Raw genomic sequence first — 15741 nt, forward strand, 5'->3', positions numbered from 1 at the left:
AGATTTAGAGGGTTCTTTGTGTAGGCGGACAAAACATTGCAATTCAGTAAAACGGAATGTCATGGAGATGACGGAGAGAGGAAGATCAGAGCAGTCTCCGAAAAACAAGTGTGGTAGCAGGTGGTGGTGGTGATGAAGGTTGAAGATGGCTGAGGAAGGTGAGGTTGAAATAATTATAGAGAAAAATCCTGAGAGTGAGTTATAAGAGCTGAGGTTGTCAAATTGCCAAAAGACCCAAAATGAAGCTTTTGGATCCCTATTTACAGTCCCACCAGGAGAAGTCATCAGGATGCCATTTGCGTGAAAGTGGCATGAAAAATGAGTAGTTGATATATTATCTGCTGAATATAGGGCAAGAATTTCAATGTTTTAAAACATATTACAGGAAAACAGCTATTTTTTAATCTTACTGTTTATTGCACCACATAGTTGTAGAGCTTCAATTGACATATAATACACATTTCCAGCAGTCTTAGATGTCTTATGAACATGTCACTTATAGAGCAGCAAATGACACCTCCGATACAACCTTGGCTTCCCTTCCCTTGGCCATGTATAGACCTATGTGATGCATAAGATCCTGCCATAGGCAAAACTTTCAAAGAGTTTTTTATCAATAAGCAACCTAGCAGGGAAAAACTATTGTGGCTGATGAAGGGAAGGACCTCAAAACAAATCATTTTAGACCAAGTAACTTTAAAAGTATTCACAGTAACGTAGCGTCACTATTTAGGCGTTGCCTCTTCATTTTTATGGGTTTTACTCTCTGCAAATATAACCACAGTACTCTATTCATTGTGTCAAGGTGACAGTCAATGAGTAAAAGCTACCATAGTTAATCTTATATTACTAACTCTGAAAGCATCTTCACATGAATATATAGTAACTAAGAGAATTAATGACTCTATCTGTTAATTACTTGCCTAATCCTAAGAAATATGATGTTGGCAGAGTTTTCGTCACTGATTTAAGTTCATATCTGAAAAAAGAAAATTTCATCAGTGCTGTTGTTATTGACACCTATTATCTATGATTTGAAGTACCTGAGGATGAGCCAGGGCACCATTGATATTTGTGGCAACATGAACTGGAAGATCAAAGGTTGCACAAGCTCTGGAGTACACAATCACATCCTCAAGAGAGGTAAGAATACGGTGATTTTGTTGGAAATATTGACTCAAATTTTATAAGAGATTTGTTAGAGATTTATTTGAGATTTATCAGATATTACTTGATGGACAAAAAGACTTACAAAAAAAAAATTTCAAGAGAAAGATGATTCTTAATAGGTAAGTTTGACTTGCAAGAGAAGAATTCTAAAAGAAAATAGATTCTTAATAGGCAAGTTTGACTTACAGGAGAAGAATTCTAAAAGGAAAGAAATTCTTAATGGGCAAGTTTGTATGGTTATAAATAGGTGAAGTCTCTACAGGATTAGGTATGAGAAAAAGATGTAATAAAGTTATAGGATTTTGTGGAATAGACACTGCATAGGAGTATTGGAGCTCTACGTCTTATAGGTGTGTATGTTTGTTTGTGAGTGGATTAGAAGAGACTGAGAAGGTCCACATAGGTATGATGTATGGGAGCATATGGGTATGTATTTGATTATGTTGAAAGAGTGCACAAGGGTTTCGATTTGTGTTTGTTTGGATTGAAAATACTCTATAGGATTAGAGAAGATTGAGAGTGTCTTATGAGTATTGATTGTTGAGTGAAGTTGATGATTTGATGTATGTTTGTAATTCTTTACAACTAATGGATCTTATTTCTCATCCGTAGATGTAGATCAGTTGGATCGAACCACGTTAAATTGTTGTCTCTTGTGTATTTGATTTATTGTTTGATTTCACTTTCGTTAGTGTGATTGGATTGGAGGTTTTTAGTCCAACAAATAGTATCAGAACTATGATGATTCCTAACATATTTCTGACAGACAGAGTTGAACATACAAAATCCAGTACACATATATCTGTGCATATACCGACAACCAGTATCTTCAAAATACAAAAAGGGCAGGTGATATTAGAGAGAAAATCTTATATAAAGCTATGTATTAAGTCTTTCACATGTCTACTAATTACAAATACAAAGAACAATCAAATTGAACTGTCTCTTAGTGATCGTTAGAAAATACTGACAGCTTTAATCTGATTATCCTTAATCCAATCTACAAACAAATTGGAACCATCTTTCTCAATTGAACTAAGGTAGCCATCAATGCAATCTTTGCATCTAAGTGTTGCATTAGGCTCATTTTCGAGCCACTGTAGATCTACAATTCATAAACATCCATGCCATTAAATTCATTTAATAAAAAGGAACAAATAGATAAATAAGAATAATAAGTAGTCATAAAGTACCAGGAACCAATCTAGATTCATCAGTTCCAGCAATGCAATGAGGAGGGAATGGAGGCTCCGGATATCAGGATGATGAGAATCAAGGAAAGCAAAAACAGGCCATTTTTTCTCACAGAATAGCCTGGCTAGTCTCACAGATTCTTCAACCATATTAGATATTTGTTTATCAGGTTGCATTGGAGCCTGTAAAAGCAAACAAAAAAACAAGCCAGTTTACCATTTATCCAAAAAATAACAGAAATCATCAATTTAGTTTCTTAAAAGCATATAAAAACTTTGTTACTAAGGTTTATAGGCAGCAATGACAGAAAGTCTATTTTGGGACAAAGAAAGCTTGGCAAAAATCACTAGATTTCCAGCTCCAATGGTGCAGAAGCCATTAACAACGTCAACGAGAACAAGACCAGTCTTTGCATCTTGAGAAAGAACCAAAGAGTCTTCTTCCACAGGAAGTTCCTTCTTCAACAGATCAATTGTAGTTGACACCATCTTCTTCTTTATTATTCTTTGCTTAACAAACCCAAAAGAAACGATGAATTGCAACGGAGAAAAGCCAATATAAATGAAGTAGATTATTTGGTTGAATGAAAGTGTTTACTCTTGTGTGGTTTGGGCCAGGGCCGTTCAAAGACAGTGTTGACTGTCAAACAGACTCCATGAGTACCGTTCGATCAGACGAGTACTGTTCCAGATTTTGATCGGATAACAACTACCATTTTTGAGATTAGGATTCCTTGGACTTTACCACTTGGTGACCGATGATCATGGGATTTTTTAAGGGTGGGTCCAAGTTTGAAAGAAAAAAAAAAAAAAAACAGATGAGCTCAAACATAGACAAAACAACTACAGCCACATGATAACTGAGATCACAGTTGTTACCTTATGGCCACTGACGTCTCCTCCACTCCACTGGCCTTTTTTTTTTCTTTATTTCACAAATATTATCATCATTGTTGCTGTTTTTATTGAATGTTCAGTGATGTAGTTGTTGTGTTTTGTTTCGAATCATCATTTTTCGATTTTTATATCTTTCTTCTCCAAGAAACAAGGGCCTAACTTCCACTTTCACAGGTCCCGTCTTTCATTGACATCTCCAAAATTATAACGTTTTATTCATAATTTTTTTTATTTTCGATCCTACAAATATAGAACCAAGATTCCTATGAAAAGTTCATTACTACTAGTATTAATTATGAAAAGTTCATTTATTGTAAAATTATAAAAAAAAAATGGAAGACATTGTCTTATGATCAAACATTTCATAAAAAGGGAATGCTTTATTTTCATGCAAAGGGACAAAAAGTATTCACAAGAAAAACATTGAAATGGAATTCAACAGCTATTTTCATTTTTTTTGGTCCAAAATAAATTTAAGAGCAGGGAATTACTTCATTTTTAATATCAGGGTAAGTCTTCAATCTATAAAAAAAATTTATAAATTTTTCAAAAAATTTTAAATTTACAAATCGTATTTCAATAAATAACCATGAAAATTAAAATATAAACATTTTAATCTTGCTGTTATTTGAAAAAAAGTAGGACAGACTAGACTCTATGGTGGGTGAGCTTTGGAAAGTGGGGGTCTAGATTTGAAAGGATGACTTTGCAGGGCTAATGGATTAAGGATTGATGCTGGGCTTTGTTTCGGTGATTTTTGAGTTTGGTTAAAATTAGTCCATTATGATTAGTGGTGTAAATGATACATTAATATTAATAAGTTATTCAGGTTCGATTCGAAAAAAATTCAAATTCGATTCGATTATTGTCGAGTTCGAGTAGCTCGACTCATCGATCGAATTAAATTCGAATATTCTTATATCTGACTCGAGTAGCTTGCGAGCTTAATCGAGCTTTTATATTTAAATATATTTTTATTATTTTAATTAATAAAATATTTCGAGTCCGAGTTCGAGTTCAAGTTCGAGCATGAATAATTGAATTCTTGTCGAGTATACGAATTGAGCTTATTTTTACATATTAATCGAGTTTAATCGAGTGAGCTCGAATTCGATAACGAATCGAGTTCGAACTTGAAAAATAAAACTCGATCGAGCTCGAGTCGAGTATCGAGTCCCGAGTTGTGAGTCGAGCTCGAGCTCGAACTTCTCATTATTCGGCTCGGCTCGTTTACAGCCCTAATTGTGATATTGATCCCTAACACCTGTATAAAAGATTATTTAATTATTATTTTAATAAAGTTTTTTATATTTAATATATTATTTTTACTAAATTTAAGAAAAATAATGCTTTAATTGTATTTTTATTTAATATAATCTTAACCATTATTATTAAACACTGAATAACAATTTTTCATAAGTTTTTAATTCGTTTCAAGTAACAAACAACATTAATATAATTCAAAGGTAACATTAAAAAAAAAAAAAAAAAAAAAAAAAAAGAAGTTGGCACAATATGGATTTTTGAAGACCTTTTGAGTTGGGTTGGGTTGGGAGAAATGAATAGTAGGTTGAGCTTGGGCCGGTCAATCCGACCCATCAAATAGATGGTATCAAATCCAATAATCATATCCAACGGTCCAGATTAACCAGCAGACAACAATTACTGATCCCAAACGTGTTGGGCAACGGGAACGTCTTCTCTCTCAGCAAGAAAAACACACTCTTTCATCGCTTGTTTTTGATCCTTCGAAACGTTTCCAATTCTACACAAAAAAAAAAAAAAAACCGAAACGTTTTTCTCTGAAAGAATGTGTTACGGTAACCAACGACGATCTCTCTCACCAAACCGCCATTTAAACCGCCCGGCCCTAAACAACAACGCATTGGTGGTGGATACTCTCCGAGTCCGGCTCGCCGAGACGGAGGCTCGACTCGAGCGAGCCAGGGCTCGAGAGGCCGAACTCACCCGCCGACTCGAAGAGATGAAGCGTTTTGTTTCCGTCATGGAGATCCTTGAGTCGTACCTGAAACAACGGTTTCGCGAGCAACAAGAATGCGTGGCTCGGCTCTTCTCTTCAGTTCCTGCTAAATAGAAAAAGCTTTACCCTCGGTGATTTCAACAAATACGTTTTGTTTATATTTCCTTTCAGAATTTGTTGTTTTTGTGTTTGCATGTTTGATAGATATGAGGGATTACGTTTCAGATGATTGGAAAATGTAAAAGTTATCTGTTACTTTTTGTCAGGGTCTGGGAAGTTTAAAAGTAGTTGGAATTTATGGAAAATGAATGAATTTACTAACTTGCATGTTGAATTGTTTAATTAGATGTCAATTGGTGATTAAATTGAGGGTTTAAAATTAAATTGCTAAATTTGAATACTCTTTGGAGTTGCTGAATTGAGTGTGTTTTATGAATTGGTGTTTTGTTATTAATCCTTTTTATCTCATTTTACTGGTTAATTGAGATTGATTTGAGAAGACTTGTATTAGGTGGAAGTTTCCGGCATTGTTGGGCTGATTAAGTTGTGAACGTTTAAGCATTAGCAAAGTGAGAAAGAGAGAGTGGCAAGCGGCATGGGGTGTTTGTTTCATTTTAGTTTTAGGTTGTATGGAGTTGAACCTAAGAGTATTTCCAAAGAGTAGTACCGAAGAGTAATTATTTTTGATATTTGGGATCAATTATTCAGAATTATGTTGAGATAGAAAGGGATGTAAATCATATGATTTAAGTAGGATGGGTTAAGTGATGAAGCCCGTCGGGTGTGTTGTATGATCACGATATACCTTTAATGTGAAAGGCAAAGTTGTATAAATTAATTTTAAAGTCTATGATGTTATATGGAACTTAGTGTTGGGCCATTAAGAAACAACATAAGAAGAAAATGAGCATAATTGAGATGAGGATGCTTAGATGGATGTGTGGTAAGATTAGAAGAGACAAAATTAGAAATGAAGAGATTTTGGGAAAGTTAGGGGTAGTCCGAATTGAGGAAAAGATGAGAGAGAGCTGTTCGAATATGTGAAACGTAGGCATATTTGTGCATCAGTTAGGAGGAATGAACTTCTAGACTTAGGAGAGACCAAAACTTCTAGAGGTAGACCATGAAAGGCGTGGATGCAAGTAATAAGAAATAATATGAGGGGTAAGTAATAAGAAATGATAGCAATGAATGGCACACGAAAATTCAAAATTACGACCTAACATGATTTTTTTTTTTTTTGCCTTTTATACAGCTGACCTCAGAGTTATGGGATATAAGGCTTGGTTTGTTGTTGTTGTTGATGTTGTATTGAGTTGAACTGGGAGTCGTGGGAGGCATATGAGTTACATGGCAAAGACCTCATTGTAATTGCAAGAGGGGGAGGCTGCCTTGTTTTGAATTCTTTAGGTAGAAGAAATCAAGCCAGTAGGTTATTTGTAAGGGTGGTCTTTCAAAGAATTGAGTTAGGATTGTGTTTTACAGAAATGTGAACAGCTAAGCATTAGTTGATCAAATGTGAATAAAACAATTCACATGAGATGGTATGCTCCTGAGAGGCACAAAGAAAGAATAGGGAGAGAGGATGGGAAAGTTCCTTGTTGGAAGCTTTGAGTGGTAGGACTATGGTTTATATAGATGTGATGTAAACAAGCGGACAATAATTCTTGTCATATATGATTTATGATGGATGGGCATATCTAGCTTTACAAATTAATATTTTTTATGGTGACTTGTGATATTAGCTATGTGTCAAGGAAGAAAAGTTTCTAGGACTTGCTGTCTTTGTGGCTTTTTTAAAGCCCATGAAATTCCCACTTCAGATGTCCCTAAGCTTTTAGAAATGGCTAGTTTAATGTGGTGTTAGAATATCTGTTCAAATCATGTCCGAAGAAAAGAATAGAAACCCATGTATTCTCGGAGAGGTAATGATCATATCATCAGTAGCAAGTATGATTAAATTTTTGTTTTTCCTTGGAGGACTTATGTTGACACTTGGAAGAATTACTTCCTCTACCATGTATTGATTGCGATGAACATGATTGGACTGTATGCATACTAGCATAATGGAAAAAAATAAGGATCCAATTTATGCAAGTTCTGTTAAAAGCATGCTTATTTGCTATGTCAATTTTTGAGCATTTGCCAGCCATATAGAATTACTCAACATCAATGAGTCGTAGCTACATAATAGTAAGCAATAGGTCACTGGTAATGTCTTGAACTTTCCATTGTTTGAAGGCGTCTTTCTCTAGTTTTTAGCCAAAGTCAAAGTTGTCATGGTCTTATGTTTTCCGAGATTAAAGTTGGAGCTAGCAAAATATGACCAGATATCATGAATTCTCCCAATATTGTCTTGTTTGAGTTCATAATGATCTTTGGTAAACCTGCAATTGACATACTGTTTATCTCTCATTATTCTATGCATCAGTTTTTGTTTTGTATTATAACATAAAACGACTGGAGAGCTCTGCTCTGACCCCACCTAATTTGCAATATCTTGGTGTTTCATCTTCTTTTCCTGTTTCAATGGTTGAAGTGGTTTCTGATAGAAGGAAACCCTTGTTGTCTACAACTTTTTACTTGAAACTTACAGAATGTTGAGCCAGATTGCAAGCAGTTGCTTGGAAAGTAGTAATAAAATGGGTTGCTGAGGCAACCATGGCAGCCAAGCCAGAGGTATTTGAGAAAAGATAAATCACAGATGAAAAAAAGCAATGGGAAAATTTTACGCAGCAATATGTTACAGCGGATGAGTGCACTTTGTCGGGACAAAAGACAATATAAAGCGGATGCACTTGTTCACTTTGTTCGCTTTTATCTTCTTCGGTTAAAAGCTCTCTTTATTCATTCTTTTCATGCTTTAGAATAACTTTGCATTGGCCATCTAGAAAAGGTTACTTTTTAAGTACTGAAAGTAATATATTTCTAAAATGTTATTTCAATAAATTTTTTTTTATGAGACCTCTCAGTATTTTAGATTTCGATTAATTTAAAATTAAATCAAGTCGGATTTTATAAAAAAGTTAAATTTTTTTAATACTTATTTTTTTCATTCAAAAAATTCGAAATTGAAATTTTATTTAAGGGACAAGTGTTGATTGTATGAAAATGAAATATGCAGATCTAGATAATTAAATATAAAATTCAAATAATTTCAATTACGTACACAAAATCATATTATTATTTTAAAAATCTATTTGTGAACAAACTGACAGAATCATCCGTTGTTGGATCAAATAAAAATTATTTGACACTGATTCAATTTTTATTATCTTCTTAGCTACTTATTTTAGTTGGGTTTGTGGATGACTATGGCGTGTAGGTGGGAGTTACATGGTGATACCACTAAAAGTCAAAATCAAAACAATGCCTTATCTAGCATAAGATTCAACATGCTAACCACCCATTTCCAATAGATCCTTTCTTACATACCATTGTGTGATTTTCAATCTTATCATCAATAAGACACACCTCCTTAACATTATTGAAAGCTTTTTCTTTTTAAATTAAAGTTATTCTTTTAAATTATACATATGCATTTATTATTGAGTCAAATATTAAAGTGCAAAGATGTCGATGTTAAGCTACTTACATAAAAAAACATGCAGAATCTTCTTATTTTCATGGTAAATCTTATCTCTTCCCCTAAAATGTCTAAAATAAGTAATTCTCTATCAAACCCCAACTTAAAAACAATTCATTAATTAATATTTAAACTTCAGATTAAGCTAAAATGTCCAACTAAGTGTGACAAAATGGACCTGACATTGAAAAGAGGCTTTTATCTAATGGGACCCTTAATCATGTTTTTCCACCCTATTATCATCAATCAAATCCCATTTGCTAATCAAAAAGTTCACTTTTAGAAAACCTGAAATCTAAGAAATCTCTGCTTTAAAAAAGAAATAGAAAGGAGAAGAGAAGACTATATTCAAGTGGCTGTCGGTGGTAAATTTGTAATTTCAACACACTGAAAATTACAACTGATAGCAATTTGCGGGCGGCAATGAACCGAAGATGAAACAAGAAAAAATAAATGACAGAGAAAGATGCGTCTCAACTCTCAAAGCTCACTCTTATAATTCTCACTCTCACACTGTCATTTCCCACTTTTCATTGCCTACATAATTAAACAAAACAGACCACATAGTAATTTCTTCTGAAATCCCCACCTTTCCCTTCTCCAATCTACCTTTACGTGGTTTCTACATTTCCTTTTTTTTTTTTTTTTGTATTTAGGTTGTTGAAATTTTCTTAGTAGGTCTTTGAGGTCTTTTGTTAGTCTTTCTTGTTTGGGGAAAGAATTGTTACCCGTTTGAGCAAAAGCTGAAATGGAAACTGGGTCAAGTTCAGATTCTCAAGAAAAGGCAGAGACTTTAAGAGGAAAAGGCAACAAGCTCGGTTCAATGTTACCAAAGATCGAACCTTTCGTGCCTAAAAAAGATCATAGCCCAAGAGAGTTAAGATCTTGGGCTAAAAGAACGGGTTTTGTTTCTTACTTATCTGGAGAAACCGGCAGTGTTAGTTCCACTGAAAAATTTGACAGTTCCACTGGGTTACATGTGGAAAGAGGTGGTCGTGATCAAAGAGCAGGTGGGTCATCTCCAAAAATCGAGATTGACCCGGTTTTGGGCCGGACTAGACCCAATAGGGAGATTGAAATTGAATTGGATTCCGGTTCTGGGTCAGGGTCGGGTTCCGGGCAAGGAAGGAGGACAGTTGCAGATGAGAATGGGAATGGTTCAGGGAAGAAAGTTGAGGAAAGGAAAGTTGGGTTAAATGGGAATGTGAATGGGATGGGGAATAGGAATGGGAATGGGAATGGGAATGGGAATGTGAATGCGGTGGAAAATAGGAATGAGAATGGGAATGAAGTGCCAGGTGTTGCATCAGTAGTTGCTGAACAGAAGATTGAGGATGCAAAGGGTGAAAGGGATGTAGAATATGGGATGCATCCAGGAGGTGAAGAGCAGGGTCGTGGTGGGTGGAGTGGTCATCCGGGGTTGAAGGTTGGGCTAAGAGATAATCCGGGTTTTGGTTAGTTTGTTTACACCTTTTGTTTTACTCATTTTTCTTTATGTTCTTCTTTTTTTTTTGCTAACTGTGTTTCATTGTTGATGATTACTGTTTTCTTGGTAATGCTTGTTTTGGCAAATATCAGATTAGGGTTGAAGGAAGCGGTTATTTGCATTACATTATTGAGCTGTGAAGATGTTACCAAATGAGATTATAGTATAAGTATTTGAGTTTTCCAATAGCCAGAAGCTGGAGTTGATATATATATATATATATATATATATATATATATATATATATATATATAGATTATAGTAATAATGTCTTATGTAGTTTGGCTTTGTGTGTATTTGCAAGAGCATAGAAAAGCATTATGAAAGTGTGAAACAGCAGTTACAAATAGCCGCACAAGTGAGAAGTTCATGGAAACAAAATTGGGGAAAATTTTCCACCTTTATAGGAAACTTCTCTATACATGTGGAGAGTTTGGATTTCTCAAGGCTTCATGTTCTGACTTGCATAATTCTGCTATAGTTTTGTTTATATTACCCCTATCCATCTCAAGGCTTTGAATATTGTCCAACATTTATATGAAGTTTCCTATTCTGACATGGTTCTTATTTCTATCATGGAGATATTTGAGGCTTTAACCAAAAAGGAAGGAAGTAATATCATTGATTTTCAGAATCTACCAAGTAATGAAAACCGAAAATCATGAATCGCTTTCCACAATTACAGGGTTCTTGAATCTTGTGGTCGCTGCTGAATCCTTTTATATGTCTTGGATAACTAGGAAGAAATCATTACTTACTCCTAATTCTCATCTGATTATATTTAACTGCAGGAGCACTTATATATTATGGCCTGCAACACTTTTTATCATTGACGGGTTCGCTTATATTCATTCCATTGGTAATGGTACCAGCCATGGGTGGAACAGATGTAAGCTTCTTTTACTATGGAACTGGAAGTCTTCATTGCTTGACATCTAACACAATTGGAATATGAAATGCATTGATATTTCTTTACATGTAATGCAGAAAGACACTGCTACTGTGATTTCTACAATGCTGCTAGTTTCTGGCATTAGTACAATAATGCATTCCTACTTTGGTACCCGGCTTCCATTAGTTCAAGGAAGCTCATTTGTCTATCTGGCTCCAGCACTAGTTATCATCAATGCTCGGGATTATCGAAATCTCACAGAACATGTAAGTTAAGTAAAATAAAATGAGTGTTATTACCCTTATGCTGCCGGTTTTTTTTTTAAATAGTTTTAACTTCATCGTAAATGGCTTTGATGCTCTAAATTTTGGTCAAATTGATGAATGTGATAATTCTTTATTTATCCAATCTTCACCCCTATTTGTCAGAAGAATTGAGCGCATTTTTTTAGTTCAGGGCTTGCAAATGTTAAACCATGTGTTTCTTGCAATACAATCTTACTCTAGTTTCAACAATACATGTTTATTTTGCTGTAGAAATTCAGGCACATAATGAGAGAGCTGCAAGGAGCTATTATTGTTGGTTCAGTATTCCAAAGTATCTTGGGATTCAGTGGTTTGATGTCACTTTTACTGAGGTAATTCTATCAGATTGCTTGTTCATAGATATTGTTTCTTTAGCAAAAACAGATATCAGTTAGGCGACTTCTAAGTCCTGCTCTTCGTGCTATTTATCTGGAATTGTTTATTTATTATCATTGTGCAATGCTGTACTAAAATAAAGGGAATTTAATGCTTGATGAGCTTCTTCTCTCCCGATGTTTCTAGAATACCATATGACCAGGGAGAGATATTGGTTATTAAAATTGATTGATCATTATGATTTGCATGGGAGGAGATCTTCATTCGTTTTATAGTTGTAGTAAATAGTTTATTTTGAGAAACTACCATGTCAAGTGTCACCATGTAGTATAATGATATAAGTTGGAATCACCTATGGAGTTAATTGTTTCTTTATCTTTTAATCTCATTTTGCAGATTGATTAACCCAGTTGTGGTTGCACCAACTGTTGCTGCTGTGGGTTTAGCATTCTTTAGTTTTGGTTTTCCACAAGCTGGTAGTTGCGTGGAAATTAGTGTTCCCCTGATATTGTTGGTTCTTATATGTTCCCTGGTGAGTGATTTCCTGAGCAAAGCAAGTTGAATACTGGATAGTTACTGAGTGTAATCATTACATTTGACACTTTATTTTTTGTTATTCATTTTAAGGATGTCTTCCAAACACTTATTTATTTTTGTGTGCTTTTTTTTTCTAGTATCTTCGAGGAATATCCATCTTTGGGCATCGATTATTCCGAATATATGCAGTTCGTACTCTCACTTTTCATCTTGGTTATTCTTTCTGAAACTTTATTTCAATTTTCTTTTTAAATATCCAGTGTAACAGGCAAGCTACCCCTTCTTCAGTTCCTCCTTTAGGGTAATGAGCTTCTAGCTAACCATTTATGTCACAGTAAAAATTGCTTACTTCCTTAATGATGAAAGCCTCAATAGTTGTGGATAACAAGATAATTCGTTGCTTCCCGGTTTGTTATATCCTTGAAGACCAATTTGTTTATCACCTCTTGTTATCTGTGATGGTGTTTTGTTCTAGTTATTTGGTATGGTCAAATGATTTTTTCCCCTGAAAATGCCTTATACTCTATCTAAATCCATTTCCTTAAAAACACTGAGTTTTATTTTACTGTCAAGCATTGCACTTTATGAAAACCGTTGCATCAATCTATGGTAACTCAACACCCATCATAATGGCACCCCTTTAACTGTCCTTGAAGCCTTGTTCTCATACCACCTTATAAATAGTGCATCTAATAATACCTTATGTCTAACAGAACCGTCTTTGGAGGAAACAGGGTATAATAAGTATTTGTCCTAGAGATCTGCTTGAGTCAGAATGTTACTTGTAAGAATGATTAAGGTCTCATTTTTCTTGAAGGAAAACAAATTTGAAAGTACCACTTCTTTCTTTCACTAGTCCTGTTGAATGATTGATTTCTTTCTTCTATCACTTATGGGCTGAAGCTGAATGTTTCACCAGTGAAAAGCCGATTAGCAATGCTTCTTTAGAAAGACCCCTATTTCCCTTACCATTGTAGAAGTAGAATTAAAATATTAAGTATTTAAAAATTTTATCACGGTTGTTTCTCTTGAATTCTGGATTTTTATTTGTTGGGGTAACAGGAGGTTCTTTGTTTTTGGTAAGGATATTGTTACTTGATCATCATGTCATTGTTTGATCCCTGCAGGTTCCCCTGAGTGTTATGATTACATGGACTTATGCATTCTTTCTGACGGCCGGAGGAGCTTATGATTACAAAGGCTGCAGTTCTAACATTCCCAGTTCAAACATTTTAGTTGATGAGTGTAGAAAACACGCATATACCATGAAGCATTGCAGAACTGATGTTTCAAATGCATGGAGAGATGCTGCATGGGTCAGAATTCCCTATCCTTTACAGTGGGGTGTCCCTATCTTCCATTTCAGGACATCTCTGATCATGAGCATTGTGTCACTAGTTGCATCAGTGGATTCGGTTAGTAGTTTATGATACATATGTGCCAAAATATCGGTATCAAATGAACTGTGTGATGGAAATACTTTTCTTTGGAAAAGTTTTACTCTCCACAATTTTATTGTATAGTTCTGTTTATGAAATGCTGAATATGCAAGTGTAGAAAAAGAAACGAGATCCAGAAAATAGAGCAGCCAAACTGATTTTTGAAGTCATACATGTTTTGATGGCTGTACATGAAAGGCACTGAACAAGAAAATAATTGCAATAGCTCTGACACTTTTGCTTGTGATACATTGACTGAGCAGGTTGGAACGTATCACTCTGCATCTCTGCTAGTCAGTTCGAAGCCTCCAACTCCAGGAGTAGTCCGCAGAGGCATTGCATTGGAAGGTTTCTGTAGCATGCTGGCTGGACTTTGGGGTTCTGGTACTGGCTCAACAACTTTGACAGAAAATACACAAACGATAAATATAACAAAAATGGCAAGCCGAAGAGCTGTGGTATTTGGAGCACTTTTCTTGATACTCTTCTCCTTCGTAGGTAAAGTCAAAATTCAAGCTTGGTTGGAAAAAGCTTCTTGATGCTTGGTAGATAGATGATAGAATGCTATTCAAGGATGTGAATATGATTTTTGGGTGCACTAAATCTGTTCTACTAACTTTACAACTAATCTTGGTGATGCATTTTTGAAAAAGAAAAAAGAAGTATTGATTCAGTTAAATCAATTTTATTTCCTTCAGTCAGATCTTACAAGTTGATACCTATAAGAAGTCTTGGATGCAGTATCCATTGGTTGCATATGCATTCAACAGGCTTTGCTAAATAATTTATGTTGTTTATTGTACATATGATGAGGCAGATATATGTTGATGTTTTGACTTATGTTTGACAGGAAAAGTGGGTGCAATTCTTGCTTCAATACCACTGTCCTTAGCTGCTTCTATTTTGTGCTTCATGTGGGCCCTTGTTGTGGCTGTAGGCCTCTCAACCTTGCAATACACTCAAACAGCATGTTTTAGGAACATAACCATAGTTGGGGTGTCCTTGTTTCTTGGTTTATCCATTCCTGCCTATTTCCAACAGTACCAACCTGAGTCAAGTTTGATACTGCCAGGTTATTTTGTTCCTTATGCAGCTGCATCAGATGGACCAGTCCACACTGCTAGTGAACAAGTAAGTTGAAGATGCGCATATGTTTTTGAATCATGATGTGGACTACCACCACTCTAGTGGCTAAGCTAGTGCTTTATAGATGCATACACATAGTCTATTTCTTTGATTTTGTGATTTATTATGTTGTTTTCCATTTTCCTAATTGTATGAAAGAGTTTACTAACATATTGTTTTATGAACGTGTGTCAGCTTAATTTTGCTATAAATGCACTCATGTCTATGAGCATGGTGGTTACACTCTTTGTAGCATTTATACTCGACAACACCGTGCCAGGCAGCCAGCAAGAACGAGGGGTGTACATCTGGTCTCATTCTGAAGATGTGGCAATTGATCCATCTTTGCAGGCAGATTACTCTCTCCCCGGAAAATGTGCCTCACTTTGTTGTTCAAGATGTTTGCGTGCATGATATTTTAGCAGAAGAGAAGCTTGTGCTTCAGATTGAAGTTTCTTTGTTGAAGGGTCACTTCCTCGATATCGCGCATGAAAGATCTTGGAGATGGTTTTGAGTAAGTGATAGAGTTACAAATACATATTAATTCTTTTGCAACACGAAATTCTTACAATAGAATTAGTAATAGCATCTTTGTAACTGATTGTTCGAGTTGAAAACAGTTACTATTCTTTTAATAAAATATTTTCCTGCATGAATTTTGCATTTGAAGTTTTCCCAAGGTACTGTGCCTGATGACAAGCGACCTTATCTTTCCCCTTTTTCATACACACCAAGGAAATGAAATGGTACCAAATTTAGTGAAAATGTCAGAATGTATGTTCCAAAGAGCTGCA

General features: G+C 35.1%; 2 protein-coding genes and 1 pseudogene across 4 annotated transcripts; 2 read left to right on the plus strand and 1 right to left on the minus strand.

Annotated features, from left to right (window-relative positions):
• Window positions 1-2025: 2025 nt before the first annotated feature.
• LOC111292926 (nicotinamidase 1) lies at window positions 2026-3275 on the minus strand. The gene is given in 4 exon segments (XM_022885565.2): window positions 2026-2275; window positions 2364-2426; window positions 2429-2546; window positions 2712-3275. Coding segments are annotated over 4 exon segments (471 nt in total). The 5' UTR covers window positions 2853-3275; the 3' UTR covers window positions 2026-2126.
• A 1667-nt stretch (window positions 3276-4942) lies between these two features.
• Window positions 4943-5562, plus strand: LOC111293134 (protein SKIP34 pseudogene; annotated as a pseudogene). The gene has a single exon (XR_016345565.1). The product of XR_016345565.1 is annotated as a protein SKIP34 pseudogene (transcript).
• Window positions 5563-9171: 3609 nt separating this feature from the next.
• Window positions 9172-15610, plus strand: LOC111292239 (nucleobase-ascorbate transporter 11-like). 2 transcript variants are annotated; one of them, XM_022884507.2, is made up of 10 exons: window positions 9172-10281; window positions 11105-11202; window positions 11301-11471; window positions 11742-11842; window positions 12243-12378; window positions 12521-12571; window positions 13511-13798; window positions 14086-14320; window positions 14673-14953; window positions 15143-15610. In XM_022884507.2, exons 1-10 carry the CDS (start codon window positions 9576-9578, stop codon window positions 15359-15361), a joined length of 2286 nt encoding a protein of 761 aa, XP_022740242.2. In that variant the 5' UTR covers window positions 9172-9575; the 3' UTR covers window positions 15362-15610. The 2 variants fall into 2 exon arrangements, with proteins under 2 accessions (XP_022740242.2, XP_089622579.1); XM_089766453.1 differs by lacking the exon at window positions 12521-12571 and having other exon boundaries at window positions 9437-10281.
• Window positions 15611-15741: the final 131 nt, after the last annotated feature.

The sequence above is a fragment of the Durio zibethinus genome, chromosome 10, assembly GCF_047325235.1.
Source record: "Durio zibethinus cultivar Kanyao isolate XHJ-2024 chromosome 10, ASM4732523v1, whole genome shotgun sequence".
In the NCBI taxonomy this organism is placed as follows: domain Eukaryota; kingdom Viridiplantae; phylum Streptophyta; class Magnoliopsida; order Malvales; family Malvaceae; genus Durio; species Durio zibethinus.

Bases quoted from the DNA above. Each gene is read 5' to 3' on its own strand.
- LOC111292239 (XM_022884507.2), top strand. From the start codon at position 9,576: ATGGAAACTGGGTCAAGTTCAGATTCTCAAGAAAAGGCAGAGACTTTA. The intron at 11,843-12,242 runs GTAATTCTATCA...CTCATTTTGCAG, and splicing joins TTGATGTCACTTTTACTGAG to ATTGATTAACCCAGTTGTGG. The intron at 14,321-14,672 runs GTAAAGTCAAAA...TATGTTTGACAG, and splicing joins GATACTCTTCTCCTTCGTAG to GAAAAGTGGGTGCAATTCTT.